The sequence below is a fragment of the Salarias fasciatus genome, chromosome 10 (assembly GCF_902148845.1).
Source record: "Salarias fasciatus chromosome 10, fSalaFa1.1, whole genome shotgun sequence".
Lineage (NCBI taxonomy): Eukaryota > Metazoa > Chordata > Actinopteri > Blenniiformes > Blenniidae > Salarias > Salarias fasciatus.
In genome coordinates, this window is record NC_043754.1 from 21,345,334 (window position 1) to 21,372,292 (window position 26,959).

General features: G+C 45.5%; 5 protein-coding genes across 6 annotated transcripts; 1 reads left to right on the top strand and 4 right to left on the bottom strand.

Moving 5' to 3' along the window:
* Positions 1-3: 3 nt before the first annotated feature.
* tpst1l (tyrosylprotein sulfotransferase 1, like) lies at positions 4-6,309 on the bottom strand. Of its 2 annotated transcripts, none has more exons than XM_030101168.1 (7): positions 6,115-6,309; positions 3,003-3,113; positions 2,466-2,915; positions 2,016-2,174; positions 1,676-1,929; positions 656-863; positions 4-534 (listed from the first exon to the last, which is right to left on the bottom strand). In XM_030101168.1, exons 3-7 carry the CDS (start codon positions 2,871-2,873, stop codon positions 499-501), a joined length of 1,065 nt encoding a protein of 354 aa, XP_029957028.1. In that variant the 5' UTR covers positions 2,874-2,915; positions 3,003-3,113; positions 6,115-6,309; the 3' UTR covers positions 4-498. The 2 variants fall into 2 exon arrangements, with proteins under 2 accessions (XP_029957028.1, XP_029957029.1); XM_030101169.1 differs by having other exon boundaries at positions 6,094-6,309.
* Positions 6,310-7,528: 1,219 nt separating this feature from the next.
* On the bottom strand, positions 7,529-10,052 carry crcp (calcitonin gene-related peptide-receptor component protein). The gene is made up of 6 exons (XM_030101060.1): positions 10,018-10,052; positions 9,225-9,261; positions 9,059-9,157; positions 8,888-8,982; positions 8,743-8,800; positions 7,529-8,495 (listed from the first exon to the last, which is right to left on the bottom strand). The coding sequence occupies exons 1-6, from the start codon at positions 10,023-10,025 to the stop codon at positions 8,361-8,363; spliced, it is 432 nt and encodes a 143-aa protein (XP_029956920.1). The 5' UTR covers positions 10,026-10,052; the 3' UTR covers positions 7,529-8,360.
* A 375-nt stretch (positions 10,053-10,427) lies between these two features.
* On the bottom strand, positions 10,428-16,324 carry LOC115395450 (protein FAM111B-like). The gene is made up of 4 exons (XM_030101012.1): positions 16,039-16,324; positions 14,600-14,727; positions 13,603-13,662; positions 10,428-12,442 (listed from the first exon to the last, which is right to left on the bottom strand). The coding sequence occupies exons 3-4, from the start codon at positions 13,639-13,641 to the stop codon at positions 10,598-10,600; spliced, it is 1,884 nt and encodes a 627-aa protein (XP_029956872.1). The 5' UTR covers positions 13,642-13,662; positions 14,600-14,727; positions 16,039-16,324; the 3' UTR covers positions 10,428-10,597.
* Positions 16,325-17,342: 1,018 nt separating this feature from the next.
* LOC115395771 (protein FAM111A-like) lies at positions 17,343-19,514 on the bottom strand. The gene is made up of 3 exons (XM_030101416.1): positions 19,506-19,514; positions 18,560-19,208; positions 17,343-18,499 (listed from the first exon to the last, which is right to left on the bottom strand). The coding sequence occupies exons 1-3, from the start codon at positions 19,512-19,514 to the stop codon at positions 17,343-17,345; spliced, it is 1,815 nt and encodes a 604-aa protein (XP_029957276.1).
* Positions 19,515-21,354: 1,840 nt separating this feature from the next.
* asl (argininosuccinate lyase) lies at positions 21,355-26,743 on the top strand. The gene is made up of 16 exons (XM_030100817.1): positions 21,355-21,492; positions 21,659-21,853; positions 23,309-23,392; positions 23,712-23,768; positions 23,840-23,937; positions 24,024-24,101; positions 24,189-24,266; positions 24,343-24,395; positions 24,472-24,534; positions 24,634-24,748; positions 24,838-24,922; positions 24,999-25,058; positions 25,140-25,223; positions 25,926-26,006; positions 26,117-26,223; positions 26,306-26,743. Exons 1-16 carry the CDS (start codon positions 21,478-21,480, stop codon positions 26,478-26,480), a joined length of 1,428 nt encoding a protein of 475 aa, XP_029956677.1. The 5' UTR covers positions 21,355-21,477; the 3' UTR covers positions 26,481-26,743.
* Positions 26,744-26,959: the final 216 nt, after the last annotated feature.

The window sequence follows — 26,959 nt, forward strand, 5'->3', positions numbered from 1 at the left end:
AGGTGACATTCAGAACCAGTTTTTTTTTTTATTATCATCATTATTATTATTAATTCCAAAACCATTTACAACAGTTAAAAATCATTTCAGATTGTAAATTCCTGAATGGATGGCAAACACCAAAATAATTTATTAAGAAAATAAACATACGTCTTCAAAAATATACAGTCGTTCTGCTTCGTGAGCACTGCTGCAGCTCTCAGTGGGTGGAGACACATTCACATTGAGGTGGAGGCGAGACAAAATACTGTCAGGTGGGAGGATGTGAGGATGGCGGAGGAGGAAAGGACGGACCGGCGTCCCTGAGCAGGCGGTCCGCGTTTCAAACACTCCACCCGAGCACGGACAGGGAAACTGCACTGAAGTCTCACGGACGACTCAAAGATACGCATGTGACGCTAAAAAAGACGATTCCCTGGGCAGGAGGAGTCGCTGCTGGGCTGGAAGTCCGTGTTTTAAGGTGCATCCGCGTGGCGTGGCGTTGCGGGGCGGCTGGCTTCAGCTGGTGTGGGGACTTCCCGTCGCTTTCAGGGTCTGGAGAGAGACGGGACGGAGTCAGTGACGGGCGAGGACCCCCCCCGTCCAGCTCGCACTCAACACTCGTCTCGTGACAGTTCGCCGCGGCGCCGGGAGGACGTCAGCCCATCGGCTTCACCTGAGAGTCGTTGTGTGCTGCCTCCGCCGCCGCCGGCTCCGGCTTGGTGTAGTCCGGCGGGTTGGCGTGGGGGTCGTAGCCCAGGCGGGCCAGCATGGGGGCGATCTCCGCCATGTCGCTGACCACGTCGGGCGGGATGTTCCCCACCCACTTGGAGAGGGCGTCGGTGTTGACCGGCTTCATCACCTGGTCTGTGGAGCGCTCCACCCTGCAGCATGCAACACACACCAGGAAGTCACAACACAGTCGCTCCATCGTCACTCCAGGAGAAAACACCACAATATTTCTGCATAAAAATGGATCAGACTCAAAATTTGGCTCAAAAACAGTCAGATAGAAAAGTAGAAAGTAACTGCAACAAACAAATGAAACTTAAAAACCCTGGTGAGGAGCTTATGAAACACTTGTGTGACTGAATATTGTGCCAGCCGTTACATAACGGATCAAAAGCAGGGTGCGAATTCTCCCAGATTCCCACCAAATCCCCGCCGGCGCCCGAGCGACGGCGCAGGAGCTTCACTCCGCCGCCGACCGGCTCGTTACGGCCGCGGTGTGAACACGAGCCCGGCGACCTCAATTCGGCGAGGTTCAGACGCGAGCACGTGACCTGAAACGTGTGTGTGTGAGTGTGAGCACAGCGTGCAGAGCGAGGGTGTGTGTGGTGTGTGTGAAGCAGCTCACACCCCTTCATTTTTAGTTTGGACTGTTTAAAGTGTGACTTCAAAACCTTTGAGTTTAAACTTTTTCTTTGTTGTGGCTCAGAGTATAGGTGAAGAAAATACAATCAGTCCAGAAAATGACTATAAACTCTACATGAAGCCAATTTTTTAACTTTCTGGTGAAAAATACAGAGAAATGTCCGAAAAACCCGTCCTGTGTCTCAAACAGCATCTCTTCTACTTCTTAAGTTTTTCACACTAAATCCAGAACGTTCACTACAACTATGTAAATAAGTCCGACATAAATAAACATTATTTTCAGAGTGGCTCCAGCCTTTGGGCGGAGTTGTGGTCTACTGACTTGGACAGAGAAACGCCGCCGGCCTTCCCGATCAGCTCCTCGTGGTGCAGCACGGCCGGGTCCCACCGCAGCTCCAGGAAGCGCAGCAGCTTCCTCATCTCCCGCTCCGGGTGGAGGACGAGCCGCTCGTAGCTGACGGGCAGGCAGCGGGCGCCGCCGGCCGCCTGGCACTGGCTGAACATGGTGTCCACCGCGCTGCTCCACTTGGTCAGGCAGTCCCGGTAGCTGGTCAGGTCGAAGCCGGAGATGGTGACCTGGGGGGAGGGAAGCGCGGCGAGGAGTGAACACCGTGGCGAGAAAACAGGACAAAAAAATAAAATAAAATCCGCGTGTAGCACACCTTGCGTGAAATCATAGAGTGGACGGTCGCCCGGCCGTCTCGCAGCATGAGCACAAACTTGGCTTTGGGGAAGATGCGAGCCAGATAAGACAGAGACTTCAGGGCGAACGGATCCTTGTTGCAGAGCCGGGGCGCCGGCTCGCCGTGGCCCACGATCACCTGCAAACACACAGAACTGGGCTCAGCACGGACGGCCACAGGCAGTCTCAACAAACCCGTTCTTCTGTTAAAACTCCACAAACATGAAAATTTAGGTACGAAATGATTCACAATACACAGATAACTTTCAATACTTCTCCCTCTGATCATCAGACAGCCGCTCTTATTCTTATCTAGTGCATTAAAAAAACAGGAAATGCCAAAGTGGTGACATAAACATCCTGGACATTTCACTGTATTTCTGCAGCACAGAGGATCATTAAAGTGTTGTGATGTTTAAGAGAATCCCACCTCTAACAGGAACGCTCGCACGGCGGAGTCCAACACCTGGTCGGTGACCCCGGCCTCGTCCAGCCGGATCCTCTCCTTCACCGAGCGGCTCCAGGTCGCCCTCATGGCCAGGAGGCGGGGGATGACTCTGGTCTCCTCCCCGCACCGCACGGAATTGTGGGCGTCCAGCATGACGCGCATCAGCGTGGTGCCGCTCCTGGGGAAGCCCCCGATGAAGATGAGGGGCGTGTCCTCGGGGAAGTGGTCGGTCAGGGACAGGCTCTCGTTGCCCGAGCCCAGGTTGAGCTCCATCCAGCGGTGGCGGTGGCTCTTCGGGGGGCAGTCGATCCCGCTCATGCCCAGGTAGAGCAGGGAGGCGGAGCTGAGGAGCACGCAGCCCAGCAGCAGGTTGGACCTGGTGCTCCTCATGGTCGGGGGCCGTGCGCGGCGGTCAGGGGCGGAGACTGGGATCTGAAGAGGAGCAGCCACTGAAAGCTCAGGAAAGAGGCCAGACGGACAGCTGCAAGAGCTTCTGAATAGCGTCTGAAAGCAGGTAACCTGTGGGGGAGGGGGGTGGGGGGGCGCAGCTCCTCGGGCCTGCAGGGGAACAGCAGGATCCAGGCCTGCTGGGCTCCTCAGCTACCCATGTGTCTCCGTCATGGCTCGCACCTGGAACAGGACCAGGACACGCCACGGGCATCAGCACAAGAACTCCTACAGACGGATGCTTCAAGAGTTTAGGCGCGATAACAAAACTATTTCACAACTCGTCCAGCAAGACGAAGTATTAATTATCATCACTCCTCCAAACGGCTCCTGACACCAAGCACTGGCCTGCATGGGCGAGCAGCTACTGGGCGCCACGGCCGTTCTGCCAAGAACGCCGGCGCTTTCAGAGGAGCTGAGAAGGATCCAGTTTGTGTTTTCAAAGCGGCCATTTAGCTTCTTTTCTTTTCCTTCCTCCGAGAGCCGCCGACTGCTAAATCATATCAAAGTTCACTCCAGACACGCTGCTAATTACGCCTCCCTCGTGTTTTCATTCAGCCTGACAGTTGTTCCCACAGCAGTTTCTCACAGCTCAGGTTTCTATTGACCGAGCTCGTTCGGCTTCCCCGTTTCTCTTCTGCAACGTGCTCAACAGCAGTTTCGTGAGCGAACGCAAAAACAAGCAGTAACTCTGGTAAAGATGTCACAGCGGTGAAACTGATGCTTCCTCCCGCCGTTACTCAACAGGCTCTGACTTCTTTCCTGTTCAGACTGGACGAGGACGTATAGCCTCCAACATCTGCGTGCCACGTGGAGAATGTCTGAACAAAGCACGGAGGAGAAACAGCTGGAGAGGAGGACGCTGAGGCCCGGCTCCAGCGCTGAGGTGCTGCTTTGAGCCATGCTAAGTCTGCTGCTTTCCACAGGCTTTAAATGTAATTCCAATGCATTTTGATGCAGAGATTAAGCCACTTGGGAGTTTGCAGAGATTTAGGGCAGCACAAGATGAGCCCAGCTGCTTTTCCTCTCAACAGATTTACAGATTTGAGTCATCAAAATCCAAAAAAGCATATTTTCTTACTCTAAGTCTCACAGGTAATTACATTTTAGCATTTTGTCTGGACTGCAACAAAGTCACACATAAAAAATGACAGAAATAGAAAACAGAGTTTCCTGCACACTTCAGAGGACGACTAATATCCCATCTGACCTTGAAAAGGTTCGCCGTGTTCACAGACCACAAACCACAAACAAACCAGTCTATAAAAAGCAGAAAATGATGACCTGCGATCTCAGCCTGTCTGAAAAGCGATAGCAGCACTCTGGCATCTTTCAGCAGGAGAACCAGAGCCACCGTCACCTCTTCTACAGAGGGAGCGCCTCCTACAGCCTCCCTCAAGCCGCTTGATTATGCCGTCGACAGCCTGCTCAGTTATCCTCCGAGCAGTGTCCTTGGATGCTCCTTCATTCTCTGTGTGCACATGTTTTATATATGCAGGTATCACTGTTTCCTGCTGTTCTCTGCAATGAAAGGCTTCAAAAGACTGAAAAGTCTCAAATTATTTTCATTGACAGGAAGCCGAAGGTCTTCAAGTCTGGATTGAGGAGCGTTTCCTTGAATTTTCATCACTGATCTTCTTCCTGATTGCCCATTTCTGTTAATAAGCCTCTTTTTCAAGACAACTGTCACAACATTTCGATGGAACGTCAAAACTCCAACACCAAAACAAAAAGCTGTTTTGTCATTTTTTGAGCTGCGCCAGTTAAATGTTTCTTTTACCATCGCTCAATTCCACAAATGTTGACACTGTGCACTGAAGCAAAGTCCTGGTGTATGATCAGATAATGTCAGCTCTGTCTACTTTAACGCTGCAGTGGTGGTGAAGCGGTCAGCAGGAGCTCATTCTGATTCTACACTCAGTGGGCTTGTTTTAAGTTCTCTCTGTGGTTTGTCTCTTTGGTTTCCTGTCAAAGAGACATTTCAAGCTTGTATTAATACAGGAACTTAACAGTGCAATAATGTGTTCGGCGTTAGTGTCAACACAGAAAAAAACAAAGGTGAAATGTAATGGCATGCATAGCAGTAAATACACATCCATTTAAACTTAAAGTCCCTGAGGGCTGGATCGATCGCTGCTGATGATGGAAGAGAGCAAAGTACATCACAAGGCAAACACACACACACACACACACACACACACACGTTTGTACTTAAATCGTTGTGAGGACACTCATTGACATAATGCATTTCCTAGCCCCTTACCCTAACCCTAACCATCAAAAATAAATGCCTAACCCTAACCTATACCCAATGGTAACCCTAAACCAAAAACCAAGTCTTAACCCTCAAAAAGGTCAAAATAGGCCTTTTGAAAAGTGAGGACCGGCAATAATGTCCTCACTCTGTTGTTGAAAAACAAATTTTGGTCCTTACTTTTGGGTATGTACAAGAACACGAACACACACACACACACACACACACACACACACACACACACACACACACACACACACACACACACACACACACACACACACACACACACACACACACGTTTAGGACTGTGACAGGAAACATGCACAGGGAGAATGTGCAGACTCTATCCTGGAGTTTAACCTGGATTTATCTTGTTATGAGGCCAGAGCACTCAACACTTTGGAAAAAAAAAAAAAAAAACCTCTTAGTTACATAAGTGATTTAGTATTCAGGCTCCATACTCTATATAAGCTTGAGCTCGAGACGCTGCTGCTGGGCTGACTGCGCTGCCAGTCGTGGATCTTTACATAATATGCATGATTAAACAGAGGTCCACACCTGAAAGGGTCGTTTTAAATAAATCCCATATCTACATAATCTCAATGATAATGAGAAGAAATAAGAGCGGAGCGGTCGATGGGTTTCTCGTGACCGGGATTAGAGCGCGGGGCCCGGGGCAGGAGCCAACATCTGGCCCGCCTCACGGAGCTTCTCCTGGGCAGAGGAGGCAGGAAGCCGCCAGGTGAGCGACCTGCTAGCGGGCAGCACAGCGGGACAGGCAGCCCGGCTCCCTCCCCGCCGGGACGGAGCGTCCGTCCGCCCGCCAGGCGGACAGCCAGCCCCCCGCACCGGGGCTCCGTGTCTCCGGGTAGCTAACATTAAAAAATAAAAACGTCGTTCACTCACCAAACAAACAAAGGCACGAACCTTGAACTGCTCCGCTTTCCTCGCAGACACGTCGGTGTTTTCCCTCATCTGCCGCCGGAGGTCACGGCGCTGACATCCAGCCGCATTTTACACCAATAAAATACACACAATGAGATTTTATCCGCCGACGAGAAGCGCAACTTTCACCGAGACGAAGAAGAAGAAGAAGCAGAAGCGGAATAGAAGCAGCCGTTGAAAGAGAAAGAAAAAAAGAAGAAGAAGAAGGAAAAAAAATCAGTGAACGTGAGCAAGGATGAAAGCTGCCTTCTGATTGGTCCGCTCGCGTTCCGAGTTCTGTTACGACAATTCTTATTGGTGGACGGGTTAAAGGGCGAGTCCACCGCTAATATGAAACGTGTTTCCAGCGCACGGGAGACTAAAATGACTTTAACCCATCGATCAGTGTGCGCTCAGTAAAAGCCCACCGGGGAAATTCAATAATACAGAGGGATCCAGTGGATGTTAAAGCCGCCTCATTTAATATACCCCTCTTTTCATTAGGATCACATTTTTTTTTTGTCTCTCTTGGAGTCTTCATGACAGACTGAAGCCTCTGCAGGAGATTACAGATTACCGCAGTGAGCCTGTCCAGCTGGAATAAATACAACATATAATAACACCAAAGATTATGGATAAGTAATGAGACGCATGAATAAAAAATGAAATAAGTTCATGTTTGTGGTTACGATTCATCCTTTCAATTATGTTATTAATTAGCTACTAGTTTGACTAATCAATAAGACACAATATTGGGGAGCACGAGCCAAATCCAGATAGCTTGGGGCATATGTGTGTGTGGTGGTGGTGGTGGTGGTGGTGGTGGTGGTGGGGGGGGGGGGGGGGGGGGGGGGGGGGGGGGGGCGCTGGTTATGGGAGCATCACAGGTCAATAGTACATAGTAACTTATGTTTTACTTATACCACAGTAAAGCCAGAGGAAATCCAAACATGCACAGGTAGACTGTGCAGTCTTAGTCCAGACTTCAATCAAGGATATTCTGGACCTTACAATGTAAACAAAATTGCAAAAAGCAACACTTTCCTAAAGCTGATGAGGGAAAATGAAAAGTATGAAACAGAATTGATTTCAGTAAAACTTTAAAATGTTCAAAAAGACTCAACAAAATCAACCGAAAACAGAGTGAACTGAGGCTACCAAACATTCAAGCATCTATTATTCCTGTTCACATCTGTGTAACTCACAGAAAATTTGTCAGTACAGGTTGTTAGTATTTTGCTGAATTAATGCAAATAATTACATCTTGATGACCTTGCATTTTTCAGAAATATTAGAAATTCTTACAGCTGCTAGTCACTCTGAGGACCAATGATATTCAATGAGACTGAATGAGAACTCTACCACTTCACCAAATAATATAAAATGTTGGGAAATAAAGAGAAAGCAAACAATGAACTTAAGCAATGCAGAAAACGTTTTAATTCACAACGTCACTTCTCCTTCCCTCTCAGACGAGTCACTGTGGCAGCACAACAAGAGTTGTTAAATTGGTTCAAGGCCACAGTAGCAATCTGTAGTTAGAGTGTTCAGATGATCAGTCGCGTTTCAACCACCAGCAGAGCATATCGGATCATCATCTTTCACTTTGCTTGTCGAAACACACGGAAACCAATGTGACAACACAACAGGAAGAGTCAGTGAGTCAAAGCAGCACGTCCTTCCTCTCCAGCATATAATCTGATTCTGAATCTGTGTTTAAAGGCCACATGCATATACTTTACAGTACAGCTAGCGCTTTAAGAGTTAAAGAGTAAAATGAGAATAGTAGCAGAGAAAGAGCATCAAACACAGCCACGAATGACTGATTACACTCGTGTTTTTGTGAAATCAGGGTTCTTTTTTTTTCAGGAAACAGAAATTCTTCTAACTTCCTGTTTTGTCATTTAAACTGACAAAAAAAGTTTCATTTTGTTCCAAAACAGAAGGGATCACCAAGTTTTAATAAAAGTCAGCATATCAGGAGAGGGCATTGAGGCAGGAGTCACGCTCATGTTCCACCTGTGTGATGGCTCACTCAGTGTTGTCTGATGAAAAATACAGATAAAGTTCTTTCAATTCAAACCTGTGGCTGCAACATAGGAAAGCTGACTTCAATCCAGCTGCATGTGAACAAATCAATAGAACAGAAACCCTCACATGGACCTCTCAGTAAAGTTTTTCCCGCTGAAGCGACGCAGTCCAGTCCTGCTATAGTTTGATCTCCAGACCAGCTCTGGCCCGCCGCTCTATCACGACTGTTCTCTGCCTTCGTCTGCCGGAGCCTTGTTTTCCTGCTCCGGATCTCCGGGCAGGACGCCTGCGACTGTCTGAATGAGCTCCTCGATCTGCTCCTCCGATAAACGCTCTTCACTCTCCTCCACCATCTGAACACAAAATGTCAATTCATGTGTCACTTAACAGCTTTTTTCTTTTTTTTTGGAAGGCACACTGATATAGATGACACACACTTATTTGATGAAGTAACTGAAAACACAATTCTTCTCTGAAACAAAAATGTAGAAGAATTTTGTTGCTTTGTGAGATATTTGTGTATCCAAGGCTTTTCAAAATCTTTTGAATTTTCGTATGCACTGTCAGATAAATAAAATACAATAAAATAAGACAACTTACTAGTTGGATTTCCACTGCACTTTGTGGCCGGTGGTTCAACAACTGCAGTTTTTCTGCTCTGATGGAGGAAAGACGTGTTTAAACACTAAGAATGCAAACCATGTTTGCTCAGAGTTGTTGTGCAGTCTCTGAAGATCATACTGACTTTGTCAGTTTGTGTGGCATCATGGTGGTGAGAAAGTTCTTGACGATCTCCGGACTCTGCCGACTGCACGGCGCCTTCGACAGGTACTTCAGCGTCTGTGGGAAATGCATAACGGCAGCTGTGAATGTGGCAGGGCGGGAGCTTTGGGATGAGGAGAGGATGTGAACCCACCTCGTACATGATGGTGTTCAGGTTCTGCTGTCCCACGCTGTGCTTGTTCCTCCCGCTCTCCTTCCTCTGCTCCTTCAGGTCAGTCAGCAGCTGGAACACCTGAGAAACAAGACCGTCATCGCTCTGGGACAGCAAAGAGAATGTTCCACAGAAGACGTGAACTTACCTCATAATTACTGAGCATGGCAGCGTTGGCATTTTTCCTATGGAAATAAAACAAAACATACTTAAGCAGGGAGATGCAACCGAATCCATCATCGACCCTCCAGTTTGAGAATAAAAGCCAAATATCAGAAGATAATGAGGTCTCATGAAGACCAAGGTGCCTTCAATGTAATTAAACTACATATTAACCTTACCACATAAGAGCCAGTCACTTAGGTTATGCTTTCATGTTATAATAACCATAAAGTCAGATTTGTGCATTGCTCATCGCTCGTATAGTAATTGTAATATATTGAAATGTACTCTGTCTGCAAACTGAGATGATATCTTTTTTGTAATCATTGCATTCCTGTATGATGGAATTTGACAGATATTCTTGCCATAGCAGCATATAAAATTAATGCACTGCGGTGCAAATGTATAATAAACAGATTAAACCAGTAAAATGGTTTCAGGTTGACATTAAAGTTTCAAAGCTTTCACAGCTCTGAAAGAAGCACATAAGTTTCCATCCACAAACACAACCATCAGTTACACTGACTCACACAAAAAGAAGGAGGAAATAATTCAGATTACACTAACTAACTCGCATTTAGAGCAGACTATTAGTCCTGTCGTTCCTGAAAAGGAGAATATAAATGTGACGAACACGCTTAAAGCTGCAGAAATTTACAATAAACTGGGATTAAAACGGGAACTCTCCAGATTTAACTCGACGTTTGACATATATAACGTGACAGACAAATTAATTGGGTTTAATTAAGAATATAAGAAGATAAATTCAAAAAGCTCACACTTCCATGACGCCGTGAACCGAAGGAGGGCTGATAAATATGTCCGTGCGGAAACAGCGAACCGCTACATTAGTTCCGCTACGACGCAAAGCGTCCGAGAGGATGAAAATACCTATCTATGAGGTTTTCTGTGGAGAATTATGGGTGGGAAATGGTTATGTTCCTGGATTACGATCAGATTATTCTTTAATAATCATTTTTGCTTTATGTCAATTTACTGTCTTTATGTCGCGTTGAGAAATTCATTCATCCATTCATTGATGTGGTTTGTGCTGCCCTCTGCTGTCCAGGCTATAAGGTTTTGTTTCTTGCATACCATTGCTTATAGTGAGAGAAAAAATGCTGCAAACGGAGATAACAGAAGTTATCCTCTGTGAACAGACGCTGGAGACACTGTGTTGTATGGGAATGTTTATTCGAATCATCACACATGCTTAGTGCACAACTGTCAGACATTATCAAATACAATCATCTTTGTTTATGAGACATTATCAAAACGCTTCAGACTGATTATGGAATATTAGAACCAACAGATGTAATTTTTCCTACATACAGTATTTATCAGATTTCTTTGTGATGATCAGTTTATTTCCATTGGGACAGTTTCATGTTTCGGAAAGACCAGTTCAAGGAACTCCAAATTCTCGTCCTCTGCTGTGACTGAACTGCTGACTGCATCGTTCACTGCATTCCTCAGTCTTGGAAGATTCCTGCTCTCAATCAGTTTTTTCAAGAAGGCAATGACATTTTGCTGCTGAGCACCACTGTGCTCGATAAATTCTTTGAACACATCGAACCTCTCCTTCTCCTCTGCCTGGACAATGATGCGTTCAATGACCACGGGCAAAGGGTGGCCAAATTCGATGACACTCTGGTTTTCGCCCAGTGAGGTTTGGTAGATAAACCCACCTGTATGCATCGCAACGACCCTGCAGTTTTGGTCAAAAACCGGAGAGCCAGACGAGCCAAAATAGAAGCAAGACTCGTAGGTCAGAACCTGTTGGTTCTGCTGAACAGACTGCGCCACACCCTCAAAGAAACGAGAGGTAATCAGGTTGATCTGCCCTTGATTTTCATTGTAATGCTTCTCCACAACCTGGTTGCGATTCTCATGTTTAACAATCAAACACGGATCGATTTTCTTCACGCCACCATCTGGATGCCCAATAATGCAAATTCCACCGCTTTGTGGAAGAAACCCAGAGTGTGCCAAAAGGCCGTCGGGTAATGCCTGCTGGGCTCTGAGCCTCAGCAAAGTCCAGTCACCTCCCAAAACGTCAGGCTGGTGCTCAAATCCGACGATCTCCTCCACCTCCTCCCGCCCTCCCTCCACCTCCTCCAGGCTCTCAAAAGAGAAATGAACAGTCACCTTCTCATCAAGGTGCCTTTGATTCTCATTATAGACATCTTTAACCACATGGCCATTTGTCAGCACAAACTTTCCAAACAGGAGGAATCCACTTCCTCGTGCGCTGCCGTTGACTCTCACCTGACACACTGAATCACTCAGATCCATCAGTCTCTTCATGGTTTTCACCTCCCTGCACATCTGAGCATTTTGTCCGTACTCCACCCGGAAGAGATTCTGAATTCTGGAAAGCTTCGAAGCTGGAGTCTTTATGGTTTTCACTAAATCTCGAAACTGTGAAGATAAATTCTTTTGCATAATTTGTGATCTTGGTATCTCTTGGAACAGTGATCCTGCTGCTGTGTCACGATTAGTCTGAGGGTCCTCTGTTGGTACGTCTTCATTCACTGTCTTTATTGTGGTGAGCTGCTGTGAGAAGCTTTCATCAGTGGGAAACTCCTGAGATTCACTATAATCATGAGTAGGAGACAGACTTTCAGGTGGACTGGACTTATTGAGCATTATGATCTGGAAGGTTTTCCCCTCCAGCCCATCAACAAGGTTGGACATCTCAGTGTTCACCTCAGTGCTGATGTTCGCCAGCGCACAGGTTCTTTTGAAAATGATGTTGAGAAAGCGTCCATCTCGTCTTAAAGCATTCTTCACTTTCTCTCCTTTGTACGCGTAAACCGTGACCTCCCGAACTTTGTCTTTCAGTGCTGGATTTCTCAGTATTCTCACAACATTTTTACCTCCCTTTACCGACACGTGAAACATCACAAGCTCCCCACTCGGGACAGAGAACTTCACAGTTTTCTTTGGTTTGTCTTTGGCTTTGACATACTTCAGAGTCAGACGTTCATCCTTTATCAAACTGCAGGGAAAGTGTGAACTGATAGCTTTTCCATCCCTGACAATAACCAACTCTTTGTCCTTCTGCTTCTCTGCAGTCTCCCTGAACTGTGAACTTCGCTTCAGCAGATCCTCCACAGTTCCCGCCTTTTTGCAGGTGATGATGTTGGGTCTCTTGTTGCTCCAGCACCACTCGATGGAGTGAGTTGGATGGCACTCATCCTCCTGGATACAAAAACAATTGTTTGTTTAGTACAATTAAATAATGTATTCAAGTGGTATCTACATATTTTCTGTATAGCAGTAACTGATGAACATTCCAGAAAAACTTGGATGAATAAAGACCAATGATGGGAGTTACTGCGTTAAAATAAACAGCGTAACTCACCTTTTCCAGCGTTTCAAGGCTGTTCCCCTGACTGACAATAGTATGAATAATTGAATAACTTAGATTAACGCAGTGTTTCCTGTTTGTAATTTATTCTGTCAAGTGTTTTAATAACTTTTTAAAATTAACTTGACAACACTGGTAACCTCTCTCTCTCTCTCTCTCTCTCTCTCTCTCTCTCTCTCTCTCTCTCTCTCTCTCTCTCTCTCTCTCTCCTCTCTCTCTCTCTCTCTCTCTCTCTCTCTCTCTCTCTCTCCTGTAGTCACCACAAAAGGAAGGTTTCTTCCTTTTAAAATTGAGTTTTTCCTTTACAGTCGCTTTTGCTTGCTCATGTGGAACTGCTGTTTCTTTCTTGTTTTATCCTTAAAAGTGTCCAGAAATGACTGTGTTGTATTTGGCACTATATCAATAAAGCTGAATTGAATTGAATAGTGAGTTGTGTTGTAAACATTACGATGTTATAATAAATTCAATGAAAGCACATAATGTGAAATAATGTTATATTTATATTAAAGGCTTCACCATTACATCAAATATGATGCACTTTATTGTTTTTTGAAAAAAGCAATGCTGCTTTAAAACTGATACATTGTTGCGATTCGTCAGGAAAGTATGATGTCATCATCTATTTTACACCGCTGCTTATTTGTGTTCCTCGGTGAAATATGATGTCACATGATGTCATTTAAAATCGATACATTGTTGCCAACTCCTCAGTCAGAAACATTCTAAATGATATTATCTGATTTGCATAGCTGCTCATTTGCATATCTGTGTCAAATATAGCGTTATTTTTTAAGACCAACGATGGAAGTAACTGGAATAAAATAAACTGTGTTTACTACTACTACTACTACTACTACTACTATTAGGGGTGTAGAATAAATCAGATTAAAGTAACTTGCCGAACACTGATAAAAGCACTTGGAAATATGAAGAGATAACATCTGTAAATGTTTTAAACTCAAAATATTCCATATGACAGGAAAATCAAGACCTTCACTTTGTCCATTGGCCCTTGAGATTTTGTCGTCATCTTGTTGATGTAGCAGTGTATCTAAAAAAAAAAAAAGACTTTTGTAAATGAACTGATGGTTCACATTTTTTCATTCCAAGACGGGCAGGCAAGAGGCTCCGATCAGGCCCGCCAGGCGGCGAAAAGACATTTTTTACAACAGACACAGAACATCACAGAGAAAAGAACCTGAGGGTTTCATTAAAACTGGGATTATGATGAGATTTTAGTCATTTTCCTTTATAATTGTTTGGTTTTGTGAAAAAAAAAAAATCATTTTGCATGCTCTGCGTCACAACAAAGAAACTTTAAAGTTTAGGTTTATATCTTCTTATGGCGCTATATCAAGATGACATGAAGCTGTATGTGGCCTCTGGACTAAACTGTGTCCTACAGGCCTGATCTACACTGTTTTTCTCTTTATCCAGTTTAGCAAACCTCAACATTGTATTCTGGACATTAATGAGAATTTCACTGGTGGTGAATGATTAAAGAAGTCAGATTGTTCTGGTCAATAAATAAATGTGTCATCCAGATAAACTTATCACTTCCTCCTTCACTTTCAGTTCGATGGCAGTTGTTAAAGAGAGATTCACTGTGAGGCTAGGACCATCCCTGTATGAATAAATTAATTCTCATTCAAAAGTACTCTGCCCCCAGTAATAAAGGTTGTTCAATTAGATTGTTAATTGATAGCTTCAGACCACTTGTTGTTTGGAACATATTTCACTCCACTGACTGTTCATCTTTGTCATCAGGCTCTTATTTTGACACAGGGAGTGACACTGTGAAAGGAAAAACTAATGTATGACAGCACTAAAATAAAGAATTTAAAGAAGGCTAATCTAAAAAATGATAAATCGATGAGTCAGCAATAAAAATAAGTTACAACCACCTATCTATGTGCTCACTGTAGTCATGTTCATCTGCATATCCAGCAAGTTCTTTGTGGCACTCTTTGTGTAATTGTGATGTTTACCTGGATAACAGGGTTTTGTTTCTTCTCTCGTCTTTCTTTAGTTTCACTCTGTGTGGTTGTCAGTGAGTCACCTGACAGAAGGCTGCTCCTCTTCCTGGCTCTCAAAAGAGTTTGGCTGAATGTTGAATCTATGGAGAGAGCAGGGCATTTTCCTCTGTAGAAGTGATTAAAACACATTAATCGCCTTCTGGTCACCTTCCTCCATGCACTCTGCTCCTTAAGAAATATAAATTAATACTGTCAAAAAAAATTCTAAGTAAACTGTACATGGACTACACTTACATAGCACTTTTTACACTGCATTATCACTAGGGATGTGCGAGTACCGATACCAGGTATTTTATTTTTCAGACTATTATTTTGGACTTAAACATAGTGGCTGGGCTGCCTTTTTATTGGAAATAAAATTCATTTTCAAAAATAATCTCATTGCATTATTTTAAATTTTATGTGTATAAAGTATCGGTATGCAAGTATCGGTATCGGTGAGGACTGAAGATGAAGTACTTGTACTTGGTATCGGTCTGAAAAAAAGTGGTATCGCACATCCCTAATTATCACATTTACACACGAGCAGAGGCAGATGTAATATTCAATCTGTCCACTGGGAGCAGTCAGGGGTTCAGTGTCTTGCCCAAGGACACTTACGCATCTGAACGGTGGAGAATCGAACCAACAACATCCCAATTGTAAGACAACTGCTCAACCAACATGTCACATGACTGTGATGAGGGCTGGGCTGGTGTGAGGTGGACTGGACCAGGATCAGGCTTCTTACACTGCAATTCCTCTTTCATGGCGAAACATCAAACTTTGCATGGCCCTGGTCAAACTCTGACTGCTGCGGGTGATTTCAATACGCTACGCTCATCAACCTTTTTTCTATCAACAGGCCAAATGTGATGTCATTTGGAATTACTGTTGAGGATGAGTCTCCTGTATAGAAATGTGTACATTTGGGCTAAAACAGGCAAAAATCATCCATATTTTTCAGAATAGCCAACGTCCTTTGAGTTTTTGCAACTTGGACTGAGGACTTTTTTGTGTGTCTTGGGGTGTTCTGTGTTTTATAGCTGTAGGTGAAATGTGACCTGGAGGCTAATTTTTCCAAATGTTTGCAGGTAGTGCCTTTGATTCATTTTGCTAGTCACATACATATGTTTTTTTTCCCCAAAAATATCCAGATATTTGCTGGCTCTGGTGCGTTTGCAAAGTTTGGTTACTTTTCAAGTACGTTTAGTGCCTGGATAACATGTTAATTTAGCTGTTTGTTTTTTTATGAAGAATTCCAATAGAGTCCAAACAGATCTTGGGCTCAAACAAAAATGAAACTCAGAACAAGAGGATTCTTGCCTCCAAACAGTTTCTCTATCCGAAGCCTTTTGCCTTCAGGGCTCGGTCTATATCCCTCATAAACATTGTAAAAAAACAACACATACCTGCAGAGGAGATCAAAACATCATTCGCTCTCTGGTCACTTGTTTCCGCGCGAGCTGCGCTCCAACAGAGATGACGTCATGTGACTCGCGTTCACTCGACGAATGGCGCCAAAAACAAAAACGCCAACCCGAACTCGACTATAAAACTTATAATGACGGTCAAAACAGCACAAAACAGCTTGGCAACACGATAATCGGCAACGGTGACCAGCGCGAACCGGAAAACTTAACGTAAAAGCCGAAATCTACCAAGAAAACACGGTTTCACTGCAGCCCGCCGACCAACAAGCCACCCTCGTCCACAGTGAACTCAGACTGAGGAGGAGACGGCTCAGAAGGGGGAGGAGGAGCTACAGGAGCCCGGGAGGTTCAAACAAGGTGCAGACAGGTTTATTTCTTATGTCAGCTGTTATCTGTGAGATTGCACTCCTGATATGCATGTTTTTAACCGCTGTTCCCTCCTCTGATGTCCTTCTCTCACTGTTCATGCTGTCTTGTGATTTACCATAGACATAGTAAATAAGTTATAATTACATGTATTATGAAAAAGAAAACACTGGCTGAAGATAACAGGAGGCATCCTCTGTGAACAGATATTGAAGACACTCTGTGTGGTATGGGAATTTTTATTTGAATCATCATCAAACATGCTCAGTGTACAGTGTATTTGTCAGATAATATCAATTGCAATCATCTTTGTCATGAGCTGTTACTGATGCTTCAGTCTAATTATGGCATATTATCACCAATAGCTATTGTGCAGGTTCCACTTTTCTCCCTCTATGAAACACACCATACATTGTGTATTCTGTCACTTTTCAGTCTGTACATTAACTTCAGAAGAAATCTGAGATCCGGTGGTTCTTCTGTGGTATTCCACCACACAGGCCAGTCTTCACTTCTCCTCATGAACCCATGAGTCTTGACCAACAGTGGCTGTTCCTTGGATAACTTTTGCTGCAGACCAGGAAGAAATATTCTGATCCTCAGAAATGTTCAGATACCCACTCATGTAACCAACACCTTGCTCAAATCTCAATATATGCTGTTATTTTCTGCTTTAAACACGTCGACTCTGAACACTAAAGCTTGGCATGCTAATATAGTTGCTCTAATAAATAGATAATGTTATTTTAAATCCACACCCAAATGTGATGATTACATACATATCATTTAATATACATAAAAGACAAAGCAACTTGTCACAAACACCATCTTATTTCAAGTATTGATGATACATTAGCTACAGTGTTGCAAGATTGTTTGGTTAGTTATCAATTTTCTTTGTGATGATCTTTGAACAGTCAGTTTATTTCCATTGGCACAGTTTCATCTTTCTGAAGGACCAGTTCAAAGAACACCTTCAAGCTCTCGTCCTCCACCGTGACTGAACTGCTGACTGCATTGTTGACTGCATTCCTCAATCTTGCAAGGTTCCTGCTCTCAATCAGTTTTTTCATGCAGGCCATGATGGTTTGCTGCTGAGCACAACCGCATGCCATGTATTCCTTCAACACATCGAACCGCTCCGTCTCCACGGCCTGGACGATCATACGTTCGATGACCACAGACAAAGGATAGCCAAACTCTATGACACTCTGGGTTTGACCCTGTGAGCTGCGGTAGGCATATCCACCTGAATGCATCGCAACAACTTTGCAGTGTTGGTCAAAAACCGGGGAGCCGGACGAGCCAAAATAGAAGCAAGACTCGTAGGTCAGAACCTGTTGGTTCTGTTGAACAGACTGCGCCACACCCTCAAAGAAACGAGAGGTAATCAGGTGGATCTGCCCTTGATTTTCATTGTAATGCTTCTCCACAACCTGGTTGTGGTTCTCATGTTTAACGATCAAACACGGATCGATTTTCTTTACGCCACCATCTGGATGCCCAATAATGCAAATTCCACCGCTTTGTGGAAGAAACCCAGAGTGTGCCAAAAGGCCGTCGGGTAATGCCCGCTGGGTTCTGAGCCTGAGCAAAGCCCAGTCACATCCCGACACGTCAGGCTGGTATTCAAATCCGACGATCTCCTCCACCTCCTCCTGCCCTCCCTCCACCTCCTCCAGGCTCTCAAAAGAGAAATGAACAGTCACCTTCTCATCAAGGTGCCTTTGATTCTCATTATAGACATCTTTAACCACATGGCCATTTGTCAGCACAAACTTTCCAAACAGGAGGAATCCACTTCCTCGTGCGCTGCCGTTGACTCTCACCTGACACACTGAATCACTCAGATCCATCAGTCTCTTCATGGTTTTCACCTCCCTGCACATCTGAGCATTTTGTCCGTACTCCACCCGGAAGAGATTCTGAATTCTGGAAAGCTTCGAAGCTGGAGTCTTCTTGGTTTTCACTAAATCTCGAAACTGTGAAGACAAATTCTTTTGCATCATTTCTGATCTTGGTATCTCATGGCACAGTGATCTTGGTTGTGTGTCACTATTAGTCTGAGGTTCTTCTGTTGGTACGTCTTCATTGTCTGGCTGAGCTGTGGAGGGCTGCTGTGAGGAGCTTTCACCAAAGTCAGACCGCTGAGATTCACTAAAATCCTCACCAATAGGTTGACTTTCAGGCGGACTGGACTTATTGAGCATTATGATCTGGAAGGTTTTCCCCTCCAGCCCATCAACAAGGTTGGACATCTCAGTGTTCACCTCAGTGCTGATGTTCGCCAGCGCACAGGTTTTTTTGAAAATGGTGTTGAGAAAGCGTCCATCTCGTCTTAAAGCATACTTGACTTTCTCTCCTTTGTACGCGTAAACCGTGACCTCCTGAACTTTGGTTTTCAGCGCTGGATTTCTCATGATTCTCACAACATTTTTACCTCCCTTTGCCAACACGTGAAACATCACCAGCTCCCGAGTCGGAGCCTTCCTGGGGAGACGAGCAGAGAAGCTCACAGCTTTCTTTGGTTTGTCTGTGGCTTTGACGTACTTCACAGTCAGACGCTCATTCTTTATCAAACTGCAGGGAAAGTGTGAACTGATAGCTTTTCCATCCCTGACAATAACCAGCTCTTTGTGCTTGAGCTTCTCTACTGTCTCCCTGAACTGTGAGCTTTGCTTCAGCAGATCCTCTACTGTTCCCGCCTTGTTGCAGGTGATGGTGGTGGGTCTCTTGTCGCTCCAGCACCACTCGATGGAGTGAGTTGGATGGTGCTCATCCTCCTGAATACAAAAACAATGGTTCGTTTAGTCCAGTTAAATTGCTTTTTTTCAAATAGAAAGTGTTTTGTGCATAGCAGGAACTCAGGGACATCCTAGACAAATTTGAATGAATAAAGACAGTGGAAACATGAAGGGATGGAATCTATAGATGTTCTGAAATCAAAACATTCCATCAGAGTGGAAAATCAAGACCTTCACTTTGTCCTTTGGCTCATCAGTCTGTGTAGTCATCTTGTTGATGTGGTACTGTATCTAGAAAAAAACAAAAGGAATATTGTGAATAAACTTATGGCTCACATTGCTCATGCCAGCAGATCGTATTTCATTTTTAGATGTCATTATGATTATTGTACAAGCTTTATCACCCTTCCTTTTAGTTTCTTTTTTTTCTTCATGTAAAACAAGATTTTCACATCATCTGGTTTTTCTCTTGTCAAGAGGTAGCCTAAATGGTCAAATTTATGTTGGAAATAGATTTAGAGCCATTTAAATCATAGAAGTTGCTCTGATGTAAACATGCTACATAAACTTACTCTGTAACACACATACTTTGTATGAACAATAACATATATAAATACAGTAGCTACAGTCAAATCATCACTGATCACATGAATTAGGATCACATAGAGTATTTATAAAGTACGTCAGAGAGTCAGAAATGCATCTTCCGCCTCTCTCGACAAGACATGTCGAGACTTGACCCGTCCAGTGCTTCTGGATCTGGGCCATCGACTCCGAGGAGCAGAATCGCCTGCTCAGCACAGGACGACTGACTGTATCTTTGAGCTGTAGCTTGAGTGAAAACTGTTATCTGCGACATGACACTCCTGGTCTGCCTTATCTTTAACCACTGTTCTCTCCTCTAATGTCTTCTCTGTGTTTCCATCTCTCACTTTCCATGCTGTCTCATGCTTCCTCCATCACAACAAACCTCACAACTGGCGGCTGCTAGTTACCTGGAAACAGTTGCTAGGTTACCCGCCTCTTCCCGGTAGCATCTCCAGCTTCTCGGTGGTCTTCTTAAATGGGTGCAAGAAGTGGGAAAAGGAGCGCAAGCAAAGTCTGTAGAGACTGTGGAGGCTTCACTGCAGTGTGGGTTTATTTCAGCTCCTCCGGTAAGAGGATGAGAGGGGAGGAGTTCACACACATTTCAGCTGTGTCATTATTCACTCCGATCCTTTTTCCCTGCTCTCTACCCTGACATGCTACTCCAAAAGTTTGAAAAAAACAGGCAATACACTGTCAGTAATGCTCCCTCTGAATGATTAACTTGCTGTTCAGATTTATACCAGTTCAAGATAAAAAATGAAAGTTTCTCCCATCTCCACATCCATATGGATGGGAGTTTGAACCATCAACCCCCTGAGATGGAAGATACCAAAGTGAGCTGCAGCTGTTCCAGTAAAAATTAATTTGGTACAGATGAAAAGATAAGTAAAAGTGGTTTACAAGCACAAAGTAAAACTGGATAACTGTTTTCTATCTATCTAATGTACCTATCTATCTATCTTTTTTTTTATTTGCCCCCCCCAAAAAAAAACATTCAGACGAACAGCAACAGAAATTGAGGTTTATTTTTATGTTTGAACGTTAATTAAGAGATAAATTATTAAATATCCTATATATATATATATATGTGTGGTATAATATATATATATATATATATATATATATATATATATATATATATATATATATATATATATATATATATATATATATATATATATATATATACTTTTATTACCCCCTTGAAGGGAGAAAGTCTGTATTTACTGAGTCAGGTTCGTGTGCTGAAGGTGCAGCTTGCTGGAAGTCGGGTGTTGTTTAAGTAAATTATAGTAATGACGCCCAAAGTGGGGGGCGCGCCCTCTAGAGGGGACTCCGAGTCATTGCAGGGAGCTCGCAATCAGTAAGCTTCATTCAAAAACATGAATCTGACCTGTCGAACCGTGTTCGTGGCTTTGTTTCAGTGTGCACGCAGTAATCATGTCGGTATGTCTGAAAAGGCCGGGCCGTGCCGGTATGTCTGGTGGAGGCAGTGTTGCGGCTGTGATCCGGGTGATCCGGGGTTGGAGACTGTGGGTGTGTCGCTCCCTCCTCCCTCGTGCGTCCCGGTTACTCCGGAGGCTGGCACGTCTCTTCTGACGTTCGTTAAAGCGACACGACGCCTCCAGACCGCCTCCTTCCTCTCCGCACATGTCGGAACTCCACTTTCTGCCCCAGTCCACAGTGAGCAGGAGCAGCAGCAGACCGCCGGCCCGGCAGCATGTCCAGCGCGGAGGTAAGACGCGCGTCGCGCCGCGGACGCTCCGAGCGGCGCGTCGTTTGGATTGAGCAGCCAGCTGGTCGCTGAGAAAACAAGCTGTCACGCCACAAGAAAATACACGCGCGCGCGCGCGCTCCGCCGGGCCCACGGGGGTAAAATGTCATGTGTGCTGGACCCGCAGGGGGGTAAACTCTGGGGGGGCCGGTTCGTCGGGGACGTCGACCCCGTCATGGAGAAGTTCAACGCGTCCATCGCGTATGACCAGAGGATGTGGGACGCAGACATCCGAGGCAGCAGGGCCTACGTGAAGGCTCTGGAGAAGGCCAGGCTGGTCAGCACCGAGGAGATGGAGCAGATCCTGCAGGGGATGGACCAGGTACACACACACACTCACACACACCTTTATGCTTGTTTTCTAATCCAGGGCTCTGCACATCTGGCTCTTTTGTAGAGTCATAGCAGTTCCCTGAAGCTTTCCTCAATTTTCATTTTTTAAAATATGTACATAAAAACATATATTCTGGAGAAAAAAAGGGATGGGGGTATAAAAATAAAATAATTAAAATGGATTAAAAAAAAGTAGCAACTTGAAAAAGTGGAAAAGGTAAAACATTTTATATGGTTCAAAAGGGGAAAATTGATTGAAGATCTCTGAAAAATAGCCAAATTGTCTAAAAGAGTCAAACTAATTCCAACATCTCAAGTAGCAATGCTAAAAAATGCTCAAAGCAGCCAAACATGCAGTTGTAAAACAATTAAAGTGGCTAAAAGCAGCTAAAAGCCTAAAAATATGAGAAAATGTGTAAAGGAAAATGACCAAAGTGTTTGAAAGCGTGATTATGGCTGAAATCAAATCATTGAAATTCTTGAAAACTGCTAAAAGAGTCAAATTGAAACAGCAAATGGTACGAACCAAAATAAATAGATGGTAAATACGCATGGTGAAAGTATCCACTGAAGTAACAGTGTTTGATGACCAGTGTTTCAGTGTTTTCACATTAAAGATATCAAACTTCCACCTCCAGCTTTACGAGCCACTTCACCTCATTTTAAAGATGCAACATTTTTCGTGGCTCCAGATACAGTAACTTTAACTTGGTGCATAGTGGCAACAGTGTCTCTTTTAGTCGTTGAGGCTGCAGACGCCTGCTCTGACCTTTACCTGACTATAATCTGACCGTAAAGCAGACGTTCATCATTCAGGAGAGCAGCTTCTGTCTTTGGGCCCCAGCATTACTAACGATGCGTAAAATATCAACGTAACAGTTTTTCTTCCGTCTGTCTTCACTCTGTGAGTCCGTACGGTTCCAGCTCGACTTCCTCCAGCTCCTCTGAACCAAAACGCAGATGAGTCCTGGGCTGACCTCGGGGCCTCCTGCCAGTCAGACCAGCCTGTAAACCCCTGATCACAGCCGACATGATCGAATACATGTTGCTCACATGAGATATTCATGCATTCATGTGTATTTATCCCCGCTGTGGCCCCCCGATCCTCCCGGTCCTCCATCTTTGGATCATTATGATCAGTATATTTGGTGGCAGATGGATGGGTCGAGCGCTTGTTGCTGATGCTCGAGTATTTGCTGTGTTTACCGGCGTTTGCCCGTCACTGACGCTGAAATGTGCCAGGGTGACAGGATTCCTCTGTATTCTGCTGAGTGGGGGGTGAACAAAGGTCCCGTCATGTGACGGCTGTCAGCTGCCTAAAGCACCTGGATGGATGGGGGGTGGGGGGCAGTGGGGGGGTGGTTTTGTTTGTTTTTGTGACGTTTTGTTTGTGTCTTTTCTCCCCTTTTTCAGTTTAAAGCCATTTCTCACTGTGACTCTCCAGATTTCAGAAGAATGGCAGAAAGGCGTTTTTGAGATCAAGCCTGGAGACGAAGACATTCACACCGCCAACGAGCGCAGGCTGAAGGTGAAGCATCGCTTCCCCGAGCTTTGTAACGCTTGTTTCTTTAATCCCATGATGGAGGTGTGTGTGTGTGTGTGTGTGTGTGTGTGTGTGTGTGTGTGTGTGTGTGTGTGTGTGTGTGTGTGTGTGTGTGTGTGTGTGTGTGTGTGTGTGTGTGTGTGTGTGTGTGTGTGTGTGTGTGTGTGTGTGTGTGTGTGTGTGTGTGTGTGTGTGTGTGTGTGTGTGTGTGTGTGTGTGTGTGTGTGTGTGTGTGTGTGTGTGTGTGTGTGTGTGTGTGTGTGTGTGTGTGTGTGTGTGTGTGTGTGTGTGTTTCCTCCCTCAGGAGCTGATCGGCGCCCCTGCAGGGAAGCTGCACACAGGCCGGAGCAGAAACGACCAGGTAGTAAAAGCAGTCGGGGATCGACCGCCGCCTTCAGATCCTGCCGTCTGAACCTGGTTGGGCTCCTTCAGGTGGTGACGGACATGAGGCTGTGGCTGCGAGACGCCATCGCCGCCCTGACCGTCCACTCCTCGAACCTGATCCGGACGCTGGTGGAGCGAGCAGCAGCGTGAGACGCACACCGCCACACAGAGACAAGGCTGAGTGCACATCTGGACTCTGATGCTTCTTCTGTCGTTTCTTCCTGTGAACCAGAGAGATCGAGGTTCTTTTCCCCGGCTACACACACATGCAGAGGGCTCAGCCGATCCGATGGAGCCACTGGATGTTAAGGTGCCCCGGCTGAACTCTGAGCCTTGTTGTTGTTATTCGGCCGGGCGTTCCTCACGCGGGCTCGGTGCTTCTCTCTCGCCCCTTCAGCCACGCCGTCGCTCTGAGCAGAGACGTGGACCGGCTCCTGGAGCTCCGGACCAGAGTGAACGTCTTACCCCTGGGCAGGTACGCAGCAGATCTCCACACGCTCCACACACACTCCTGACGACGCAGGAGTCAAAATAGCCGCTCTTGGTTTCAGTGGAGCCATCGCTGGAACGCCGTTCGCCATCGATAGGGAGCTTCTGCGGAAAGGTCTGGATCGGGCCTCTCACTCAGGGCTTTGTTGGTGAGGTGCATTAAGTTTTCAGGATCGTGTGTGTTTTTGCAGAGTTGGCTTTCGACGGCATCAGTCTGAACAGCATGGATGCTACAGGCCAAAGAGATTTCGTCGGTACGTCGTGACCTGCGGCTGTTCGTCAGCTATCAGAAGTGACCCGAAATGCCTTTGAGTGTGTTGTTTTTTTTTGTGTGTGTGTGTGTGTTGTTGCAGCGGAGTTCCTGTTCTGGGCGTCTCTCTGCCTGACTCACCTCAGTAAGATGGCCGAGGACCTGCTGCTCTACAGCACCAAGGAGTTCTCCTTCGTCACTCTCTCCGACGCCTACAGGCCAGTTCACCGCTCACGCTGTTCATCTTATTTGAAAACAGGACTGCTTATAGATGTGTGTGTGTGTGTGTTTATGGGTGTATGTGCAGCACAGGCAGCAGTCTGATGCCTCAGAAGAAGAACGCAGACAGCCTGGAGCTGATCAGGAGCAAAGCGGGTCGACTGTTTGGAAGAGTAAGACGTTCAATGTGGTTAAGTTGTGTTTGATGTTCGGAGGAGCAAGTTAAAGATTTGAGACGTTGTGTTTCAGTGTGCAGGGTTCATGATGACTCTGAAGGGTTTGCCCAGCACCTACAACAAAGACCTGCAGGTGTGAAAACAAACCAGTCTCTCCACTCTTCTCCTGGAAGTGTCCGTCCGACACGCTGATGGTGTCTTCATTCCCCCGCAGGAGGACAAGGAGGCCATGTTTGACTGCTACGACACGGTGGAGGCCGTTCTGCAGGTCGCCACTGGAGTGGTGACCACTCTCAAGGTCAGAGGGTCACCGGGTTTCTGTTGAGACGAGTCCAAAATGACTGCAAGCTCAGCATCAAGTCAGTCTGCTGCAAAACGCAGTGAAATGTCCAAAACTCTTCTCGTATAACTGTTGCATTATGGGAGTTTTTTAGAAACTCAACCCCATCCTGATGTGTCGCATCTGCTACTCTCTAAAAGCTTGTTTTACGGTCTTTTCTTTTGAGGTTTTTACAGTTTACTCAGTGGTTTGCCGAGCAGGTTTAGAGGCCCACGGGCAAGGCGTCAGTCACTTTAGCCTCAACATGTTGGTGTCAGCATGTTGAGAGTAAAGTTCTTCAGGAAATATCCACTTTTCAAAACAAACTGCCGCCTCCTGCATATGTTTATTACCTGGGATAACCACAGGGTTAAACATGCAAACAAGTTTTCAGACTCACCTAATCCTCGTGAACGTCCGTTTGCATCTCTGCAACCAGCGGATGGTGCGTTCAGGAGCATCGGAATGTTCTATGCGACTGAAAATAACCGGGGTTACAATGGCAGGATTTGTGTGTGGTGGAGAAAAAAATGACCCCTGTGGGGGGGGACGCGTCCCCCCCGTCCCCCCCGTCCCCCCCGCCCCCCCCTAAACTGACGCCCATGTCCACGGACTTCATGTTTGACACCTCTGGACTGAAGGAAGGAAAACACTGATGCTCAACACCGCACTGTGTTTCAGATCAACCAGAGCGTGATGGAAGCGGCGCTCAGTCCCGACATGCTGGCGACCGATCTGGCCTACTACCTCGTGAGGAAGGGGGCGAGTATTTTCACTCTGAGGAAATAGCGACAGAAATTCATATGAATGTGTGTTTTTTTTTTTAATTATTATTATAAATTGGTTTCAGTCTGAACTGTTTTGTGTTTCAGGTCCCGTTCAGAGAGGCTCACGGTCTCTCCGGTAAAGCCGTGTTCGCTGCCGAAACCAAAAACGTGTCCCTGAATCAGCTGACGGAGGAGGACCTGAGCGCCATCAGGTAACTGCCCCGCCCCACCTGGAGCGTGCAGACGTGACCTCCGCCCTTCGACCTGACCCCCCCCCCCCCCGTGTGGTTTCAGCCCCCTGTTCGAGGCGGACGTGTCCTCGGTGTGGGACTACCGGAGCAGCGTGGAGCAGTACGGCGCCCCCGGGGGGACGGCTCGCAGCAGCGTCGCCGCTCAGGTGGAGCAGCTGAGGAGCTGGCTGCAGAAACACGGGCCTCCACCCTCCTCCACCCCCTCCGCCTCCTCTTAGAGCTCAGCTGTCTGGATCACATGTGCCTTCTGGAAAGATGTGAGACAAACTAGAAAGACGGTTTTTACGGTTTCCATTTAGTGTTTCATCAAATAAACCAGTTCTTGTAAGATCTGCTGTTCACCGGCAATTTTATTTCTATGTAATTTGGAAAAAAACCTCCTTATACTGTACGCTCAGGCCACATTGATGCAACTGTTTGCAGTTTCTGCCTTGATGTAATCATTGGATAACAGTGTAACGCCTTAAAAATAATTCCACAGAAGCATTTCTTCACAAAATAAACCACAAAATCATCGATTTAACATTTTTTCAAATTAATTTTTTCTCGTTGTACACAGTGGTGCACTTTATTGCAAATACATTTATTTCTTAGTTTCTACCTTTACATTAATCTGCCGTCACATTCCTCACCTCGGCTTCAATCCCATATCTGATTGTCTAAAAAGCAGTGCAATAATCCTTTAAAGAGGCTCCTA

Bases quoted from the DNA above. Each gene is read 5' to 3' on its own strand.
- tpst1l (XM_030101168.1), bottom strand. From the start codon at position 2,873: ATGAGGAGCACCAGGTCCAACCTGCTGCTGGGCTGCGTGCTCCTCAGC. The intron at 1,930-2,015 runs GTGTGCTACACG...CCCTCCCCCCAG, and splicing joins ACTCTATGATTTCACGCAAG to GTCACCATCTCCGGCTTCGA. The intron at 535-655 runs GTGAAGCCGATG...GTCTCTCTCCAG, and splicing joins CAGCACACAACGACTCTCAG to ACCCTGAAAGCGACGGGAAG.
- crcp (XM_030101060.1), bottom strand. The intron at 8,983-9,058 runs GTGGGTTCACAT...CATTTCCCACAG, and splicing joins TGAACACCATCATGTACGAG to ACGCTGAAGTACCTGTCGAA. The intron at 8,801-8,887 runs GTCAGTATGATC...TTCCTCCATCAG, and splicing joins ATGCCACACAAACTGACAAA to AGCAGAAAAACTGCAGTTGT.
- LOC115395450 (XM_030101012.1), bottom strand. From the start codon at position 13,641: ATGACGACAAAATCTCAAGGGCCAATGGACAAAGTGAAG. The intron at 12,443-13,602 runs GTCTTGATTTTC...TTTTGTATCCAG, and splicing joins GGCCAATGGACAAAGTGAAG to GAGGATGAGTGCCATCCAAC.
- LOC115395771 (XM_030101416.1), bottom strand. The intron at 18,500-18,559 runs GTGAAAGCTCCT...ACGTACCAACAG, and splicing joins ATCTCAGCGGTCTGACTTTG to AAGAACCTCAGACTAATAGT.
- asl (XM_030100817.1), top strand. The intron at 21,854-23,308 runs GTACACACACAC...GTGACTCTCCAG, and splicing joins TCCTGCAGGGGATGGACCAG to ATTTCAGAAGAATGGCAGAA. The intron at 23,938-24,023 runs GTGAGACGCACA...CCTGTGAACCAG, and splicing joins CTGGTGGAGCGAGCAGCAGC to AGAGATCGAGGTTCTTTTCC.